The 19,911-nt window shown below is 47.5% G+C and overlaps 1 protein-coding gene across 2 annotated transcripts in view; it reads left to right on the top strand.

Annotated features, from left to right (window-relative positions):
* Cdh4 (cadherin 4) overlaps positions 1 to 19,911 on the top strand; it is a 478,608-nt gene that overhangs the window by 407,906 nt on the left and 50,791 nt on the right. For both annotated transcript variants that reach the window (XM_041641804.1, XM_041641803.1), the window contains exon 5: positions 15,170 to 15,325. In XM_041641804.1, the coding sequence (XP_041497738.1) occupies positions 15,170 to 15,325 (156 nt within the window). The remainder of the gene's footprint in view (positions 1 to 15,169; positions 15,326 to 19,911) is intronic.

The following is a 19,911-nucleotide window of genomic DNA, read 5'->3' as shown; positions in this document are numbered from 1 at the left end:
AATAAGAGACAAAATGAAGACTTTAACTAGAGCTGTTTGATCCCAGACTCAGGACTGAAACCTTTGATCTTTGCCATGTCTTTGTGCGCTTTGTATACCCAGTGAATTTCTCTGCCCTTGGAGTCCGCCGAGTTATCTGGAGGCTTAAGAATGTTGCCAGCCTGTGTTGATGCGATAGAAAACAAGATGCCATTCTCTGCTAAGTACATTTCACACCCAGCACTGCCTCGTCTATAAATACCAGGCTGTGAAAGCGTGTGGTGGGCAGCTCTCGTGTGTAAAGACACGCTTTATCAGAAACTGGGAACTCGCAACGTCTTGAGTCTCAAGAAGGAATGGCTGGAGGGAGCAGAGTCACCCAGGAACATTGCTTCCTTGGCCATAGTTAGGGGTGTCTGCTTCTTTTCTTTTCGCCTGTGAGGTTTCCACCAGGTGTTGGAGGCAGTGTATTCCCCCGGAAAACATCTCACTGTCCCCCACAGTTTTAGGATGATGTCTCTCTACTGTGCCCATTTCCCTCTGAGACATAGTGTTCTCCTATCCTGTGTCATCTTTCAAAGGCATTCCCAGTGTGTCTTTGTCTGGAGCAGGTTGTGGGGTGGGTGGGGTGGCTGGAAATGCACATCAGCTCCTGAGCTTTGCAAAGACGGAGAAGAATACAAAAGGGCGTTCCCCCTTCCCACCATACCAGTACCAGAAGTGTGTAGATGAGGGTAGTGAGGAAGGGAGACCTCAAAGCAGAGGGGCCCTGGAGAACATCACTGCTGAGTCACCTACATCTCTGCGTCAAACTGTCTGCTGTGGGGAGAAGCTGTGTGTCCATGTTCGTACTTCTGATACTGGCCTCGACTGTTTATCTGGAATTCACCATCAGGAAAACTGGGGAGAAAAGCTCTCCATAGGAAATCAGAATTGGTGTCAAAGAAGAGATGTAGGTCACAGGTCACCCAATATTTAACACAGGGGGATCCTTTAATCAAGGCCTATGTTGTCTACAGTGTATAGACGGAAGTTTCTGTTCCGCCCGGCCCCACAACTGTTTGGTCCCAAATAAACACACAGCAGTCAGTATTATACCATAAAATGTTTGATCTATTGTTCTGGCTTATTACTAACTAGCTCTTACAACTTAAATTAACCCACAATTCTTATCTATGTTCACCCACCTGGCTTGTTACCATTCCTCAGTGAGGCATTCTCATCTTGCTTCCTCTACATCTGGCTGATGACTATGTCTCTGCCTTTCCTCTTCCCAGAGTCCTCCTAGTCTGGTCATCCTGCCTATACTTCCTGCCTGGCTACTGGCCAATCATCATTTTATTAAATAATATACAAGAGCATTATCCCACAGCTTTTCCCCTTTTTTTCTTTTCAAAACAAGAACCCTGAATCTAATCTCCTTTGTTTAGCTTTTTTCTTAAGCATTTCCATAACAACTTGTAATGAACACTCTAAACAAAGTCAAACATCCATAATCCATTTGGGGGGGGGCAGAATGTAGGTGTAGCTTTCTAGGCTACTTCATTCTGGTTGGGGGCACAGGTAATCTTTGGGGAGAAAATTTAGAATTATAGTTAAATCCTGATTGGAGTATTCTGTGAGGCTGGACCACCTCATCCAGTCACCTCGAAGCTGTTCTGGATGCAGAATTCAGAGGAAACTGCAACAGAGGCGCTCTGAGATGCTGGATCATCTGGACCATCCGCTCCTATCAGAGATTTTTCAAGGGGTCTTCCTCAATCAAGCCTGATTTTTCTTAGCCCAGAATGAATCCATGGCCTCTCATTTCCTGTGGAAATAAAAGCAGAACCTCTTTCCCAAAGTAATATTTTTAACTTAAATTTTGACGTCAAGGCATTTGAAAATATATAGGTTGGTTTAATCCAGCAGCATTTATAACCAATGTCTTTTAGCAGCTGTTGCTCCTTCTCAGCAGTCAAACAATTCAAAGACAACACAATAAGATACACTATCCAGATTCTCTGTATTTTCCATCTTCATGTGGCTTTTTTTTATTACTCTAGTTTTTTAAGGGCTTTTCTATCCTTTTACTTTTCTCTCCCAAGCCTATATATATATATATATATATATATATATATATATATATATATATATTTAAACACACTGTAAACCATTTAGAGATTTTTTTTTCTCATCTGAATCTGTCTTTACTGTATCTTTTTCTGGCCACATGAGTCTTTAATCTGCTAAACTGCGTGGCTAGGATTAAGGCGGCAGCTTTGACGACTGACTCCACACCATGCCTTGGCTTCCTGAGAGTTTAGCTTTATAGTGGAGGTACTGGTGGGAGCCAAGTTCATTGCCACAACTCTGTGGAGTTTCTAGGTCCACGTCACCATCAAGAAGCATGCTGCCAGCTTCTCATAAACACCATTTCAGTGTTTGGTAGCAGGGCCTCTTAAAAGAGCCGCACAGTTTTTGCTGCTAATGCTGAGTCAGGAAGCCTTTCTTAAAGGAGCTGTACCTCTGCTTGCCTCTAGCAAACAGAGCCCACCCAAGAAAATGCTGCTACCAAGCTACCATGCTTGACTCTGTTCTTTTGTGTCTAAAATCCCTTTCCAAGCTCTCTCAGGTTTATGTGGACGCAGCTGCCAAACTTTGGGTGCCATTTGTAGAGGGAAATTTCTGTCCCACCTGGTCTCACAGCCATTCAGTCCCAAAGAAACACATAGAGGCTTATATTATTTATAAAATGTTTGGCCTATTTCTCAGAATTATTACTAATTAGCTCTTACAACTTAAATTAACCCATAATTCTTATCTATGTTTGACCACGTGGTTTATTGCCTTTTCTCAGTAAGACGTTCTCATCTTGCTTCCTCTTTATCTATCTGGCTTGCAACTGCATCTCTGTCATTCCTCTTCCCAGAATTCTTCTAGTCTGGTCATTCCACCTATACTTCCTACCTTGCTACTGACCAATCAGCATTTTATTAAACCATTATGAGTGACAAATCTTTACAGTGGACAAGAACATTATTTCACAGCAACAGTGCTGTCCCCATTAGTCCACAAAGGAAGACTGGGATTCACGGTGGTTCACACCTGTAATCCTGCTCTCACAGAGTAGAGTCACGGTGGTTCACACCTGTAATCCTATACTCAGAGTCATGGTGGTTCACACCTGTAATCCTGCACTCACAGAGTATAGTCACGGTGGTTCACACCTGTAATCCTGCACTCACAGAGTCGCGGTGGTACACACATGTAATCCTGCACTCACAGAGTCACGGTGGTTCACACCTGTAATCCTGCACTCACAGAGTCACAGTGAGTCACACCTATAATCCTGCACTCACAGAGTAGAGTCACAGTGGTTCACACCTGTAATTCTGCACTCACAGAGTCATGGTGGTGCACACCTGTAATCCTATACTCAAAGAGTCACAGTGGTGCACACCTGTAATCCTGCACTCAGAGTCACAGTGAGTCACACCTATAATTCTGCACTCAGTCATGGTGGTTCACACCTGTAATCTAACACTCAGAGTAGAGTCACAGTGGTTCACACCTGTAATCCTGCACTCACAGAGTAGAGTCACGATGGTTCACACCTGTAATCCTGCACTCACAGAGTCACAGTGAGTCACACCTGTAATTCTGCACTCAGTCATGGTGGTTCACACCTGTAATCTAACACTCAGAGTAAAGTCACAGTGGTTCACACCTGTAGTCCTGCACTCACAGAGTAGAGTCACGATGGTTCACACCTGTAATCCTGCACTCACAGAGTCACAGTGAGTCACACCTGTAATTCTGCACTCAGTCATGGTGGTTCACACCTGTAATCTAACACTCAGAGTAGAGTCACAGTGGTTCATACCTGTAATCCTGCACTCACAGAGTCACGGTGGTGCACACCTGTAATCCTATACTCAAAGAGTCACAGTGGTGCACACCTGTAATCCTGCACTCACAGAGTAGAATCACGATGGTTCACACCTGTAATCCTGCACTCAGAGTCACAGTGAATCACACCTGTAATCCTGCACTCACAGAGTAGAGTCATGGTGTGGTGCAAAGGGAGCTGGGGAGATGGCTTTGTTGGTAAAAATGCTTGCTTCTGGGCAAGTGTGAAGACCTGAGTTCAGGTCCTAGTAGTGACATACAAAGTCAAGCATGGTAGCATGTGCCCTGGTCCCAGAGCTGGAGAGCTACAGACAGCTTGGTAGGCTACTTTGATTTGCTGGCTGACCAGACTAGCTAAGTCATTGAATCTCAGCTCAGTAACAGACCGTCTCAAAAAATAAGGTAGTGGAAGATTAAAGAATACACCCAATGTCAGTCTCTAGCCTCCACAGGCATGCACATACATGTGTACCCACGCACACACAACACAAGCAAAATAGAAGAATGCATAACTACTACTAATTATCTAAGAAGTGGGATGGCCTCTACCTATGTGTCTTCAAATAGACAGACAGACAGATGCTACTTGTGGGAGGACACACCCAGCACTGGGGAGCCAGAGTAAAATATGCTAAATATGCTTGCTGAGTTCAGCTTTAATGTTTTGTTTTTTGCTTACCAAGTTGTTTTTAAAATTGTAACTTTAGAAGACACTCCTGAAAACTAAAGGCAAAGGACCAGCAAGTCCTGACCCGACCACACAGCAGGCAATATTTGAATGATTCAAGTCATGATGATTTATGTGTATGCCTGTGTATGCCCTAAGACTAAAGGAAAGCCTTGTGAACATAAACACATGAGCTTGATCCTCAGAACTCACACAGCCAGTATAGTAGAATGTGCTTGTAATCCCAGTGCTGGTGAGAAAGAAACAGTGGATCCCTGGAGCTAACTGTTCAGGCAAACCTAGCCAGCTCAGTCAACTCCAAGCCAGTGAGAAACCATGTCTCAAAATAACAAGATGGGTGGTGGCTGAGGAATGATGCGAGAAGCCATCCTGTGTTCCCACTGTCCTGCCTAGTCCCGCAGCCATTCAGTCCCAAAGAAGCACACAGAGGCCTACATTAGTTATAAACTGGTTGGCCTATTAGCTCAGGCTTATTATTAACTAACTTTTACATCTTAATTTAACCCATAATTCTTGTCTGTGTTAGCCACGTGGCTTGGCAGCTTTTATCAGTGAGGCATTCTCATCTTGCTTCCTCTGTGTCTGAGTGATGACTGCAGATTGAGCCTTTCCTCTTCCCAGAATTTTCCTATTCTGGTCACCACCCCTATACTTCCTGCCTGGCTACTGGCCAATCAGTATTAAACCAATACAAGTAACAAATCTTTATAGAGTACAAGGCCATTGTCCCACAGTACTACTAGCTAGGGAGGGCAGGGCACTTTGTCTCCCAATAGGGGAATGACAATAACCCAAAGATGACTGGGCCTCTGTGTACCAGCAGACCAGGCACACACATGACCACACTGACATCTCACTGTCATTAATAAAGCCTGCCCAGTCCCCCACTAGAAATTAAGAGAGCCTGGCCTTATTAATTTGGTACAATCTAAAGGGCATCTCTGGGAGCATCTCATTCCCTCTTCCCCACCAAGAAAATTTTGTGAGAACATATTTATGGCTTTCATTAATATTCATATGACTTTGAGGGTTTTTCCCGTGATTTATGAAACTCAGAGTAACTGTGAACAGCGTGCACAATAGCTGCTGTGTTCTACCCAGAATGCTGGTCCCTCCTGTTCCTGTCACATGCTGGGCTTTCTGCTACAAGAACCTAAGTGAAAATAAGTGAAGGCTCAATTTCATTGTGCATGGGGAATACTTCATGAAATACAAGAAACACTTCAAATCTCTTCAGTAATGTTCAAAACTCAAGGAAGAGTGGGGGCAGGGTGGGACCCACAGTCTATGCCATTTGGTTGCTAAGAGCAGTTCTAACAGTCAACTGAGTCCAGCCGCTTGCAAAGTTTCTCCTTTGGCGATTTCATACATGTCTGTGATGTGTTTTGGTCATTTTCACCCTCCCCATTACTCTCTCATCCCCCTCCCACCAAACATCTTCTCTACAAGTCCCCATCTTCCTTGCATGTCTTTTTGTTTAGTTGGCTGGTTAGTTGACTAATTAGTTGGCTGGTTAGTTGGATGGTTAGCCGGCTGATTAGTTGGTTAGTTCACTGGTTAGTTGGTTGGTTAGTTATCTGGTTAGTTGACTGGTTAGTTGGTTAACTGGCTGGTTGGTTGGTTAGTTGGTTGGTTAGCTGGTTGGTTGGTTAGTTGGTTGGTTAGCTGGATGGTTAGTTGCATGGTTAGTTGGTTAAATGGTTGGTTTTTTTGTGATCCTTTTTGTGACTCAGTAGTCTTGCATGAGTGTGAGTAGAGCAATGTGGTGGTTTTAATAAAAATGGCCCTCATAGGTTCAGAAGGAAAGGCCCTATTAAGAAGTGTGTGGCCTTGTTGGAGTGGGTGTGGCCTTGTTGGGAGAAGTGTGTCACTGTGGAGGTAAGCATTGAGGTCTCAGATGTTCAAGCTACACCCACTGTGGCGGTCTCTTCCTGCTGCTGGAGGATTCAGATATAGAACTCTGAGCTCCTTCTCCAGCACCATGTCTGCCTGCATTCTACTATGCTTCCCACCATGATGATAGTGGACTGAACCTCTGAATTGTAAGTCAGCCCCAATTAAATGTTTTCCTTTTAAGAGTTACCGTGGTCATGGTGTCTCGTCAGAGCAGTAGAAACCCTAAGAAAGGTAGTCCCTAGAGCATAGGCAATTAACATTGACTTCTGAAGAAAATGACCCCTCTCCCCCAGCAACCATCAAGTGCTAAGGGCCCCTCAGGGAGGGGTGTGGCCTCATGAGCTCCTCCCCATCCCTGATAAGATGTTGAAGGCTGGAAGTCTTGAAGGTAATGCCCCTGCTAACAGCATCTCACAGCTCTCTCCCCGTCCTCCAGCTCCTATGTTCCTTCTGTTCCCTCTCCCACAGGGTTCACTGAGCCCTGACGTAGGTGACGCAGATGGCCTGTTTAGGGCTGAGCACTCCACAACCAGCAAAGAGCTCTTCAGTGAGCTGCTGCAGAAGGCTCTGGGGGTCTCACATAAATAGGGCTGCGATTTCACAATCACTCCCCAAAACAATTAAAATGAAAACTCTGCCTCATTTTAATGAAGCAAAGACAAAATCGGGCTTTGACAGACAATTACCTGAATGTCCAGAACCCACATCTGCGGAACTGGCTAGAGAGAGTGGTGGCTATCGCTTGAGTAGTAACCCTGTGAGATGAAGAGCTAGTTCAGTCTTCTCGTCTAGGTGTAGGGTTCTGGGTCCCAGCAAGAAGGCTCCTCCTCCTTTCTGCTATAGAGGTTTGTGTACATGGGCAACGGTGTAACTTGAGTAGACCCCTTTCGTATCCAGTGCCTTGGGATGTGTCCCTAACACCATAAATAAACAAAGTTAATGTGACCGCTAAGCAGGACCTGGGAACTCTGCCCTAGGTCCTTGTCACACATGAAGTCTTTGCCCTCAGTGGCCACATATGCAGTGCAGGTTAGATGGTGACCTGAAAGCCTGGCATTCTGGAATATTCTAATGGTCTTTTGAGGACTTTTTAAAATATTTATTTTACAGTCAAACCATAATTTCCCCTCCCTCCTTGCCTCCCAGTCCTTCCCACCACCTCCCCTCTGCCTCCCCTCCACTCCAATCCACTCTTCCTCTATTTCTACTCAGAAAAGGGCAGGCCTCCCATGGATATCAACAACATGGCATGTCAAATTGCAGTAAGACTAAGTACCTCCCTTGTATTAAAGCTGGACAAGACAACCCAGTATGAGGAATAGGATACCCAAAGCCGCCAAAAGAGTCAGAGACAGCCCCAGCTCCCACTGTTAGGAGTTCCACAGGAAGGCCAAGCTACACAACTGTAACATACATGTAGAGGGCCTAGATCAGTCCCATGCAGGCTCCCTGACTGTCAGTTCAGTCTCTGTGAGCTCCCATGAGCCCAGGTTAGGTGACTCTGTGGGTTTTCTTGTGATGTCCTAGACCCCTCTGGCTCCTACAATCCTCCTCCCTCTCTTCAGCAGGATTCCCTAACTTGGCCTGTTTGGCTGTGGGTCTCTTTTGAGAACTTCTGAAGGGCTGAAGATTCCTGGACAGCTAGCTGCCCGTCAGGGTGGGTCACCGAGCTGGTGTTAGAGCAGATGACCAGGCTGCTGCATCCTGATGTGGACACATTAAGTAGGAAGGTGTGATCCAAACTGGACTGAGCCCTGAGATAGCACTAGATTTGAGGGAAGCTGCTGGGGCAGTGAATGAACAAGAGTGGGGCACCCACAGTGCATGTACTTCCGTCTTCAGCTATGGGTCCCAAGCAGTCTCCAGACCAGGCTCCCGTGAGCTGGGGCCCGTGTGCTGTGTCCTGTGTGCTGTGTCCCGTGTGCTAGGGCCCATGTGCTGTGTCCCGTGTGCTGTGTCCCGTGTGCTGTGTCCCGTGTGCTGTGTCCCGTGTGCTGTGTCCCGTGAGCTGGGGCCCGTGTGCTGTGTCCCGTGTGCTGTGTCCCGTGTGCTGTGTCCCGTGAGCTGGGGCCCGTGTGCTGTGTCCCGTGTGCTGGGGCCCGTGTGCTGTGTCCCGTGTGCTGGGGCCTGTGAGCTGTGTCCTGTGAGCTGTATCCCGTGTGCTAGGGCCCGTGTGCTGGGGCCCGTGTGTTGTGTCCCGTGTGCTGTGTCCCGTGAGCGGTGTCCCGTGAGCTGTATCCCGTGTGCTGGGGCCCGTGTGTTGTGTTTCCCCCTCCACTCCCGCATTCCCTGTCTTTGTTCTCCATGCAATAATGGTTCACAGAGGCCCCAGCCTCACTCTGACCTCACCAAGCCTCAGGCTGTATAGACTTTCTCTCCCTGTCTGAAACAGTCTGTCCACTCCCCATCCTCTGGACCACAGGATGGCCAGTTGTCCTGGGGGGAAAGCCTTTCTTAGGGCTTTGTCAGCCACAGCTTCCCTACAGAAGGGCGAATGACCTGACCGTCTCTATCTGTCTGCCCTACCCTTGGACTGTGACGTCAGGTTTCATTTGCTCATCTAGTAATTATGAGGCGCCTGCTGCATACACCTTCCTGGTCCAGATGTGCGACTTTGGGTGCAGGCTGCCCTATCAGATTCCCGAGGCCCAGCCAGCTGTGTGAAGCATCATTGATGCTGGATGCCAGTGAGGCAAGGCAGGAGAACTTGGGGGCAGGGCCGTCTGGGAAAGGCAGAAGACCAAGAAAACCTGACTCTCTGTCAGCTGTGGGATCAAGATCAGGCACCAAGAACATTTTTATGTTTTATGTGCACACGGCTGAGACCACAGAAAGCTGCGAATGTGTTTAGATGCAAACATCTTCTTACCTCTGGGCTTCAGTAAGAGACGGGTTTTAAAAGGAAATTGCCTTTCTTGGCCAGCTACCATCTTACTGGCTGCAGTCACGGCCAAGAATAAATCCACCCGTCTCCATCCTGGCACGTGGGCAGAGGGACGGGGGAGGCACGGCTGTCACGACTCGGAGCCCTTCACTCGGAGAAGAAGAAGCAGGAGCTACTTGCTGCAGGCCATGCAGACTCCCAGCAGGGAACAAAAATGAGAAATTGCAACCTGTCCTCCTGGGAAAATCTCTGGATTTAATATGGCACAAGGAGAAAGCACAGAAACACTTCACCAGAGATCCTTGGCCTGCTGGACAGGCTTGATCCTGAGGATTATCTGAGCAGCTTTCGAAATGCCAGGGCAGGGACCAGGGAGGCCTATGAGTGACAGCCATTAGCCACAGAATAGTCAACTCCTTCAGAGGCCAGAGAAGAGGCCAGTGTGTGGGTATGGACTTCCATGTTTTGATGTGTCTGCATGGATCTTCTTACTGTGTGTGTGTTTGAGCATGCGTGTTTGCATATGTATGGTTCTATGTATTGTGTGACGTGTATGCATATTATGTTTCTGCATCTATGTGCAGTGTGTCTGTATCCGTAACTAGCTGTGGATGAGAACAAATGAGCCCAGTTTGGGTGTGATGTTCTCTGAGCTACCCTTGTCCCTTGCTCCCCACATCCTCACCGACAGCCTTTGTCCAGATTTATAACTATGGGGTGTCACCTTGTGGAACATCTCCTGTCCCCTGACAGGTGACTGTGTCCTCCTGCTGTCACCATAGGGCCTGGCACACCATGTGCCAGGCACACCTCACCCTAGACTAAGGGCCTTTTCTGAATGGTCCTTCCTCTGTCCCTTCTTCCCTCCCTCTCCCCCGCCCTCTTATACACACATCTGGAATCCAGATGTGATTCTGCCCCCATTGCTTCATCACTTGAATACACTGGGAATAACCCCAGGTGTCAGCAACTGGAAGCCACATGGTGAATCTTTCCAGCTTCAAGTTCATTTGTGCAAGGCAAATACTCGATGTGGGAGGACCTGGAGCCTCCCCTCTGCTTCCATCCTTTCCTGTGGACAGAGCGGCCGGCTACAACCATCCCCAGGTGAACACAGACTCCGGCGCAGCATCGTACATTATTTTAATGCAGACATCATTTTAAACCAGTCTTTTGCCATCTGTTTTGTCCTCTAATAACAAACACAAAGGAGCCCATGGCTCCTCAGCAGGGAGCGGGTGGAAGGGCTGTCTGAGCTCCCACTCCCCATTCCACAGCTATGCAATGCTTTCCTCATTCTCCAGACACAAATCACAGGGAAGTGCTCTCCCCTGGCCTGCCGGCTTCCTTCACACAGTATTTCTTCTCCACAAGGTAAACTATGAAAGAATCAGAGCGTCCAAGTCTGTGCAAAGAGCCCCTGGCCACAGGGCTCAGTGGCTCATGGCTGCTGTGTTTCAGAAAGCGCTTTTGAGTGGCCCAGAAGATGACCAAAACACAATAAATTTCCTTAAAAACAAAAAACAAACAAAGAAGCAGAAAAACCTTAACTGTGTGGTGGATTCTTTTCAGCACAGCTGTAACTAAATGCTCCTGTAGCCAGAAGGATGGAGCAGTAGCCACAGGCTAAGCAGCAGCATCTGTCCTGGGCGACTAGAGACACAGGCCACTCACTGGCACCAGAGGGCTCCCCTTTATCCGTGCTTCTAGGCCAGCATCACCAAAGATGTGACTGTTAAGTTTAAAATCCCTGGCTAATGGGAGGGAATTTCACCGCCAGGGATGTAATAAGACAATCAAACCGAATTAATAAATCCAGGTTTAATCTGAGCAAAGCATTCTCAGGACTGTTCTGAACCCCACCCTCAGGGTGCCAAACAGTGGGTCCCTTCCCTGGAGGTGCCTCAGTCCAGACTCCACCCCTGAAAAAGCTTGCTTTTAGAACCTCAAAGCCTGCCCCCAGTGACACACTTCCTCTAACAAGACCACACCTTTTAATCCTTCTAATCCTTTCAAATAGTTCCTCTTTCCTAGTAACCAGGTGTTCAAATATATGGGCCTATGGGAGCCATTCTTGTTCAAAACACCACATTCTACTCCGTGGTCCCCATATGATTCTAGCCATATCAAACTACAACGTGCATTCAGCCCAACTTCAAAGGTCCCCATAGTCTCAACACTGTTTTAAAGTCCAAAGTTCAAAGTCTGTGAGACCCAAGGCTGTCTCTTATCTGTTCTTATACCCAGATCTATGGAGTCCCCCATACACCAACAAAGAGACCAAGTCCCATATGTAAAAGCAAAGAGCCTTTATTCTTACACAAGTTCACAAACTCGGACTCTCCGTGTGTTCAATATATTGACACCGTTGGAGAACCCCAAGCTCAATTGAGGTGGGGTTTTTATAATAGCAGAGGTTGGGGTGAGGCATTTCTAAGGTTCAGAACCCCTAATTGGCTGACATTTGTCTAGGGGAGTCCTGGTGAAAAGCGATGGGTGTGTGCTGGCAGGCGATCCTGTCTTAGGATAAACTGAGACTTAGGCCTTCCTGTTGGTCTATAGGGCCTGTCTTGGCAGGTGTGTACCAAGCTGTCCTGGGTCCTACAACTGTAACTCCAATAAAATCAAAATCAAAAAGCAGATCACACTTTCAATGGCACAGAATATACATTACCATTCCAAAAGGGAGGAAACGGAGCATTGTAAGGAAATACTGGACCAAAGCAAGAGCGAAAACCAGCTGGGCAGACTCCAAACTCTGCATCTCCAAGTCTAATGTCAAAGCAATCTTCACATGTCCAACTCCTATCAGTTTTGCTCTCTCTCTTGGGCTGGCTCCACATATGGTGTGCAGTTCTCTTTGGCAGGGATCACACCACCCTGGCATCTCCAACAATCCCGGCTTCACCTTCACAGCATCACACAATAGCCTCCCTGAGCTCCCATGCAGGGACACCCCTGATGCATGATTGGCCTCAGTGACTCTCCTGAGCTTTGGTGGGAGACCCCACAACCCCTCTCTTGTGTTCACAACTCTAGAGCCAGAACCACTTGGCCGAAGTTGTCAAGTTCAGCTGCCTTCTGGAGCTGGAACTTGCCCCCTGGTTCAATTACATTCCAATCAGCTTTCTGTTGTTGATGGCTCCTTTCACTGTCCTTTAAAGCCTTTTAACAAGTTGGAAGCTTAGCTGTGTGGGGATGTGCCCTGAGGTCACCACTCCCTTTTCTCCATTTAGCATTGACCAGTCTTTCCTTTAAACGTTTTATCTCCTTGAGCACTTGGAACTCTGTCTGCTACATTTCACTTCCTGGTGCTCTTTTTCTCTTCAATTGTGCATTTTGCATTTTTTTTCTTTACTCTATTGCTCCTTCTCATTGCAGATCTACCTAAGAGTGACCACTAATAGCCACATAACACAGGCAACACTAAGCAGTCATGAAATCTCTTCCAAGGCCATTAATCCAAACTCTCTGTAATGAGATCTCGCACCCTCTTGAGGAAGAGACCTGGTCAGTCATCCTCATCAACTTAGATCATGAAACCCAATATGGACAAGTTCAACAGAACCATCATATACGGACTTCCCACGTGTGCTTCAGCATTGCCAGGGCATAAGTTGCTGTGGGAACTCCTTCAGCTCATGGCCTTTGGGATACCAGCCCACTTTGTGCATGGTCTCATGCACTATAAATGCAGATGAAATACATGTGTGGTTCTCTTGGCTGCTGGATTTGATTCCAGTTCCCAGCACACACAGAGGACTGCAGATCCCTCTTCTTTTTGTAAGTTTATCCCCAGATAAATAAACCTTTGTTATACTCCATTTCGAGCTATTGTGGAACTTTTTTGTATGCCAACAAAATGGTGCCCAGTGTGGGGCAGCTACATCAACATAAAACCTGAGAAATTTTAGGAAGGAATTCTAGACACAAAAGAACGGAGTTCTTCTTAGCTTCTTAGCATAGCTTCTTAATAGCAGCATTTTTCTCGGGTGGACTCTGTTTGCAATGATATGGGATTCCCCTCTGTATGCTGTGAATATGTTTTATTACCATTGGTTAATAATAAAGCTATTTTGGCCAATGGCTTAGCATAATATAGCCAGGCTGGAAGATAGAGAGAGAATAGGCAGAGTCAGAGAGATGCCCTGTAGCTGCCAAAGGAGAAAGACGTTAGAACAGAACCTTACCTGGTAAGCCACAGCGTTGTGGCAATACACAGATTAATAGATATGGGTTAATTTAAGATCTAAAAGTTAGTTAATAAGAAACCTGAGCTACTAGGCTAAACAGTATTATAATTAATACAGTTTCTGTGTGATTATTCAGGTCTGGGCAGCCAGGAAACAAAAATATCAGTCTTATTCTACAATAAATTTCATTCAATTCAATTTCATACTACATCACAGCTTGGCACGGAACTTAAAATATTGAGGGCTGGGGATGTAGATCAGTTTGTGGAGTGTTTGCCTAACATACATGAAGCCATGGGTTCAGTTCTCAGCACTGTATAAACTAGACTTAACAACTCATGCCTTTCATTCCAGAACCTAAGAGGCAGAGGAGGATCAAGAATTCAAAATCATTCTCAGTTACATAGCAGATTTGAACTCACCTGAGCTACCTGAACTCCTGCCTCAAAATAATAATAATAATAATAATAATAATAATAATAATAATAAATCTTGAAATGTTGTACCTTGTACCTCCCTGTTACCTGATGTGCCCCTGCCCCTGGACATGAGGTTGGTTGTAGCCAGAGACTGCTCATTCATTTCCCAGCCGCCCAGACCCAAAGAATCACACAGCAACTATATTAATTACAACACTGTTTGCCAATAGCTTATGTATTTCTAACTCTTACATCTTAAATTAACCCATTTCTATTAATCTGTGAATCACTATGACGTTGTAGCCTACCAGTAAGGTTCTGGCTGGCAGCTGGCATCTTTCTCCTTCGGCAGCTACATGGCATCTCTCTGACTCCACCTACTTTCCGTCTCTGTCTCTGTTTGGATTTCCTGCCTGGATTTACTCTACTAAGCCATTGGCCAAAACAGCTTCTTTAATAACCAATCGTAATAAAACATATTCATAGAATACAGAGGGGAATCCCACATCAGTTGGTAGCACTCGGTAACCCCCTGCCCACTGATTGCCCTTCTGCTATCAGTGGTTGCTGTCTGAGCCCATTGTATCTCCAATTCTTGGCATCTTCAAAGGATTGAGGAACCATACATGAATACCAAAGTAGCAAGGACTTTTATTCAGAAAAGAAAGTGCAAGGTAGACATAGGCAGGGAGTGGCAGGTGTGAGCCAGGGTGCTCAGGAGTCCGTGTATTCTTGGAGACTCTTTGGGTCCTTGAGGAAGAAACATTGGTTGGTTGTAGGGTGGGGTATGAGTGGTTTCTGCTCTGATAAGCTTTTGACTGACATATGGAAACTTTAGCCTTTTATGCAAACATGGAATATTTTCATCATATGCATAGGCATTAGATGGTAAATAGGAATTTTTCTCTAAAAGATCACACTAGGACACGGGTTATCTTATTGTACATACACCTAAAACCTGTTCAGACTGGATCAGCTCTTTTCCTCTGGGCTACGGTTGACCACCATAGGGAAGTGACGTTCTTAGGGCAGAGTGACTGGCTGCTTTGTTGGGGAAGAGACAAGTGTGTTCTATATGAGAGAGATATCGCTAAGCCGTTGCAGCTGTATCCATGCTGCTCTAAGAGTGTGGCCAGGCATCGGGCCCTCAAGGCATCAGGATGAGTGTGTCAGCCCCACCCCTGCAGCAGGCTCATGACTCCATCCTTGTGTCTTTCAGATCAGATCTGACAAGGACAATGACATTCCCATCCGGTACAGCATCACGGGTGTGGGAGCCGACCAGCCCCCTATGGAGGTCTTCAGCATTGACTCCATGTCTGGCCGCATGTATGTCACCCGGCCCATGGACCGAGAGGAAAGAGCCTCTTACCATGTAAGTATCCATATATGGAACATAGCAATAGTGGGTAGTCGATAGATTGTCCACCCTTCCACAGCCTTCCACCCGGGTAGGGTGTCAGCAGCAAGGCTCACTTCTGTCTGGCCACAGGGTCCTAAGCACAGGAGGACCCTGGCACCTACCAGATCAGACAGATTTACTCAACAGAATCATCAAAACATGACGGTCAGGCCCGACCCCCGCACTTACAGGCCAGAGTGAGCTTTAACTCTACACGCTGTCTCTCTGAGAGCCTCTAAGACAACAGCCGCACAGAAAGGAGGAACAGTCAGAAAAGAGAGGCTGTGGGTTCTCAGCCTCCTCCTTGCCCCACCAGCACTGGACATGAGGGGACAGCCAGGTCCCTACCTCTCTCTGAAGTGATGGCCAAGAGACACTCTGCCTGGTTCCCCGGGCTTTGTGAGGGCCAGGTCCAGCACTAGACCTCTGGGAGCCTTGGGTGAGCCACTGAGGCCACCCTGGACTCAGGTCTCTCCCCAGCATGAAGAGATCTCAGCTGTGACATGGTTATAATGACATCCACCATATCAGGTGGATAGATCAGAGGTGTTGTCAGGGTGTTGTGTGTGCCTGTGGCTAAATGCCAATGTGTTGAATGCCCAACGCTCTGACCATCATCTGAGAACAAAGGCAGGGTTCTCGGTTTCTGCCCCCTGCCGTCATATTAATTGCCGAGGCTTCTTGCTTCAGCTCTGTGCTGATTGCAGGCTGACCCTGCTGTTCCTCGGTCTGATGGCCGTTTGTTCAGGACTGGTCATCCATCTCTCCTCTCCAGAAGGAGGCTCCATGTGCGTATCCACACTAACAGAGCCTGGCCCTGAAGCTGCTTACTGCCCATCTGCGTAGAGGCGGGGATTACAGGAGGTTGAGCCTGTCACTGGCAAAAGTTACCAACCCCCAAAGAGTCTCGAGGAGCAGGGTGGTGTGCCCAAAGGACTGGCAAAGCAACCTCAGGAGAGCCACAAAAGTCTCCTGCCCCGAGATGGCTACCCGAGCCTATAGCTGCAGTTTATAGTCCCCAGAGCAGGAGCTGCTGCCCATCCCATGGCTTCTGTGGAAGAGCTGAGACACAAGAGTGACCCCAGTCAGACTCAGAGCACCAGTCCTTCAGATGCCCCTCTTCAGAGACACCCCCTTATCTACCCTCTTCATGTCTCATCTGTCTGTTCATCTGCTCACGCTTACATACACCTTCCTATCCACTCACCATCCAGTCACCCACCCATCTGCCCATCCAGGTAAATATCTAACTGCTTATCATACCCTCTTCCCATCCAGCCATCTACTTATCATCCATCCACAGGCCTCTCCACCCATGCTCCTCCCATCAATCCTTCCACACACCTGCCCATATAGTTACCTACGCACCAACCCAGCATCTACCCATCCATCCACCCACCCACTTGTCCATCCTCACCACACATCCATCCTTCCATTCAACATATGTTGGTATTTTTAAAATTATTTAGTATATGTGACATTTTATACAGAGACATAACAGATCCCCATTAGACAAACAGGCAAGAACAACAAAATTTGCAATATGGGCTGAAATTTGTTCCCAATGTGCTTTCTGAAACTTTAGTTCCAGTTCCCATGACTGTTACTGCAATTGGATAAAGTAACTTTAATAATACAATTAAATTAATTCAAATCCTCTTAATGGACTTTATTTAAATCTTTTTTTATTCCTTTTACTTCCGTGAAGAAATACAAAATGAAGCCATTTTCTAACTTACATAATTCCTTTTTGTATATGTAATGTTCCTACGGAACAGACACAAACCTGTTGTCAATCTGTTAGACTTATGGCAAATTAAAAATAAAGGATGCAAGCACAAAAAAAAAAAAAACATATGTTGGTTCCCGTGTTAGGTGCTGGGAAAACAAGAATGACTGGAGTGAACATGGGCCAAGTTTTGGGGAATGTGCACCGTTCTAAGCTGAGGAACAACTGAATTTTTCATGGCCCAACACCCCTGAGGAAGATTGGGTCCCAGGTTTTCAGATTCAGACACAAGCTGTGGGAAGAAGCAGGGGTGATGCTGGTACCAACAGCATCTCCCTCTTTATGCCTGGAGATGCTATCTGAGCATCCTCACTTTCCTTCAGTGGTGATGCTGGTACCAACAGCATCTCCTTAGCTGTGCCTGGAGATGCTATCTGAGCATCCTCACTTTCCTTCATTGGTGATGCTGGTACCAACAGCATCTCCCTCTCTGTGCCTGGAGATGCTATCTGAGCATCCTCACTTTCCTTCAGTGGTGATGCTGGTACCAACAGCATCTCCCTATCTGCACCTGGAGATGCTATCTGAGCATCCTCACTTTGCTTCTTCTGTGGTGGAGGCCAAGGTCAGGGAACAAATCATCTTGTTGGTTTGGGTGGAGAAAGAGACTCCCTCAGGATCCAGAGTTGGAAAGTCATCATGTCCTTTTTGAGCAGGAAGATGACTTTGTTCCCAGGCTGAAGAACTGGGGAAGGAGAGTTGGAGCGGGTCTCTGCCCCAGACTTCATGTTTGAGGCTGAGGCTTGGCTCAGGTGCAGACTCAAGCAGGTGGTAGTAAGTGCCCAGCTTGGCTGCTGGTTTCTACACAAGAAGGGTCAGTGCCTCCCGCAGGGGCCTCAAGGGGCCTTGCCTCACTCTGTGAAGTCCAGGTAACACTAGGCAAAGCTATGGCAAGGACCACTCTGGCAGGCCTCCTCTCCCCGCCTGTCCTTCTGCCTGCCTCAGGCACACACGTCTTCTGTAATGCATCCTTTAAAGACGTCTGTGCCCAAGTGGGCGGGGGGGGGGGGGCTCAACAAGATGTGGGATTGAAGTTGGGAGAGAGACAGAGCAGACATAGCCCATCCTGCTCACCGTCACCTTCCCTGGGGGTCAGATCACCTGAAGTCAGCTCTGTATCGGAGCACGTGGCTTCCTCACGGGCCATGGAAGGAAGTCACTCACTGATTAAACTTACTTCTTCCAAGATTAGACAGATTCATTTTTAATTATCATGGTCTATAAGAGAAAGCCCCTGGCCTGAGGAGTCTCTGCTTTCTGCTTCCTCCTCTCCCTGAGGCCTTGACTTGAGGACCCTATCAAGTCGTCTGATTTCCCACTAGAATGTTCTATCTGCCCTGTGCTTCAGGGCATCTCCAAAATTGCTTTCTTGCTTCTGGGATGTAGCAGCTGTTGGCAGGGCTGTCCCAGGCAGGAAACGGCAATAGCTGGGCCTTCTTGGGCTCCCTTCCTCCGCATCTTCAATAATCTTCCTACTGGAAGATTTCAGGCCTGCTACCTTCAGCCGGTAGTGATCAGTGTGCCGCCCACTCTGCTGTCCCTGCCCCTGCTTGTCATGTGTACAGCACAGGCATGAAGCAGAGGGTGGGCCTCTGGTCCAAAATGTAACAAGGATTTCAAAATAATGAAACAAATCATACATGCTAAACGGCACACTGTGAGCACGGGGCATCCGTGACTGACAGGTCCTACGTGTCCACCTTTGACAAGGTGTGAGGATGATGTCACTTCTGCAGAGACCAGGCATGAAAGCCCACAGGTCTCACCTCTCAGTCTTGCCCAGGCTGGAGCTCCCAACACAGCTACTCCAGTTACCTGGGGGAGAACCCTCCTTTCCTCGCCATCTCCCTGACTCTAGTTCTCCCGAGCTCGGCCTCAGAGCCGTCCCACTGCGGAAGCCAGCCAGCTACTCTCCATACCTCTGGAAAGGGCCTTTCCTGAGTTGCTTATCAATTGTCAGGACAGAAATGTCTGGACAGGAGCCTTCTAGCTCCACCTTCGAGGCTGGTCCAGGTGTAGGAACTGGAGGCCAAGGTGGCTGCCCTGAGGGTGTCATTCCCTGGGATGAATGGTCCCCAAGCCCTCTCTGATGCTGCCATACCTCAGTCAGCCTTGTGCATGGACTCTAGACCCTGCCCCCAGGAACTTCAGGAGCATTTTTCTTGGCTGACATATTCCTAACACCAGGCTCTGTCCTTGAAACTGGACAATCTTGAAATGAGATCTGTAGAAAGGGGATACAGGCTGTAAGGGTCCCCAAGGATCCAGGACCTTCACCTAGACCTTCACCCTACAGAGGAAGCTGAGGTTCCTCTGGAGTCCCTGGACCTCTCCAAAGATGTGTGTAGAACCCCACATTCATCTCCCCACCGGCAGGAGGAAGCCCTGAGGACTGGGATAGTGCCAGGATGGACTTCTACCATCTGTCCTCAGATTGAATGCTGTCTCTACGAAACCTCAGACTGAATCCTGAGCTCCTGTCTTCTCCTGCCCAGCCATATTGCTTCCCTAGTACTGGGACTGAAGGTGTGAGCCACCACTTGGCTCTGTTTCTCTTTTTGATTAATTCAATCTCACTAGCCCAGGGTGACCTTGAACTCACAGAGATCCGTCTGCCTGCCTCTGTCTCCTGAGTGTTGGGATTAAAGGTGTGTGCCACCACTGTCTGACCTCTATGGTTGACTAGTGCAGCTAGCTCTGTGCTCGAATCTTCAGGCAAGCTTTATTTGTTAAAGCACAAACATACATCACCACAAATCATTCCCCTGAA

Source organism: Microtus oregoni, unplaced genomic scaffold (genome assembly GCF_018167655.1).
Source record: "Microtus oregoni isolate MIOR12 unplaced genomic scaffold, Mior012 000071F_ref0000514, whole genome shotgun sequence".
Classification (NCBI taxonomy): Eukaryota; Metazoa; Chordata; class Mammalia; order Rodentia; family Cricetidae; genus Microtus; species Microtus oregoni.
This window is presented reverse-complemented; position numbering and strand designations above follow the sequence as displayed.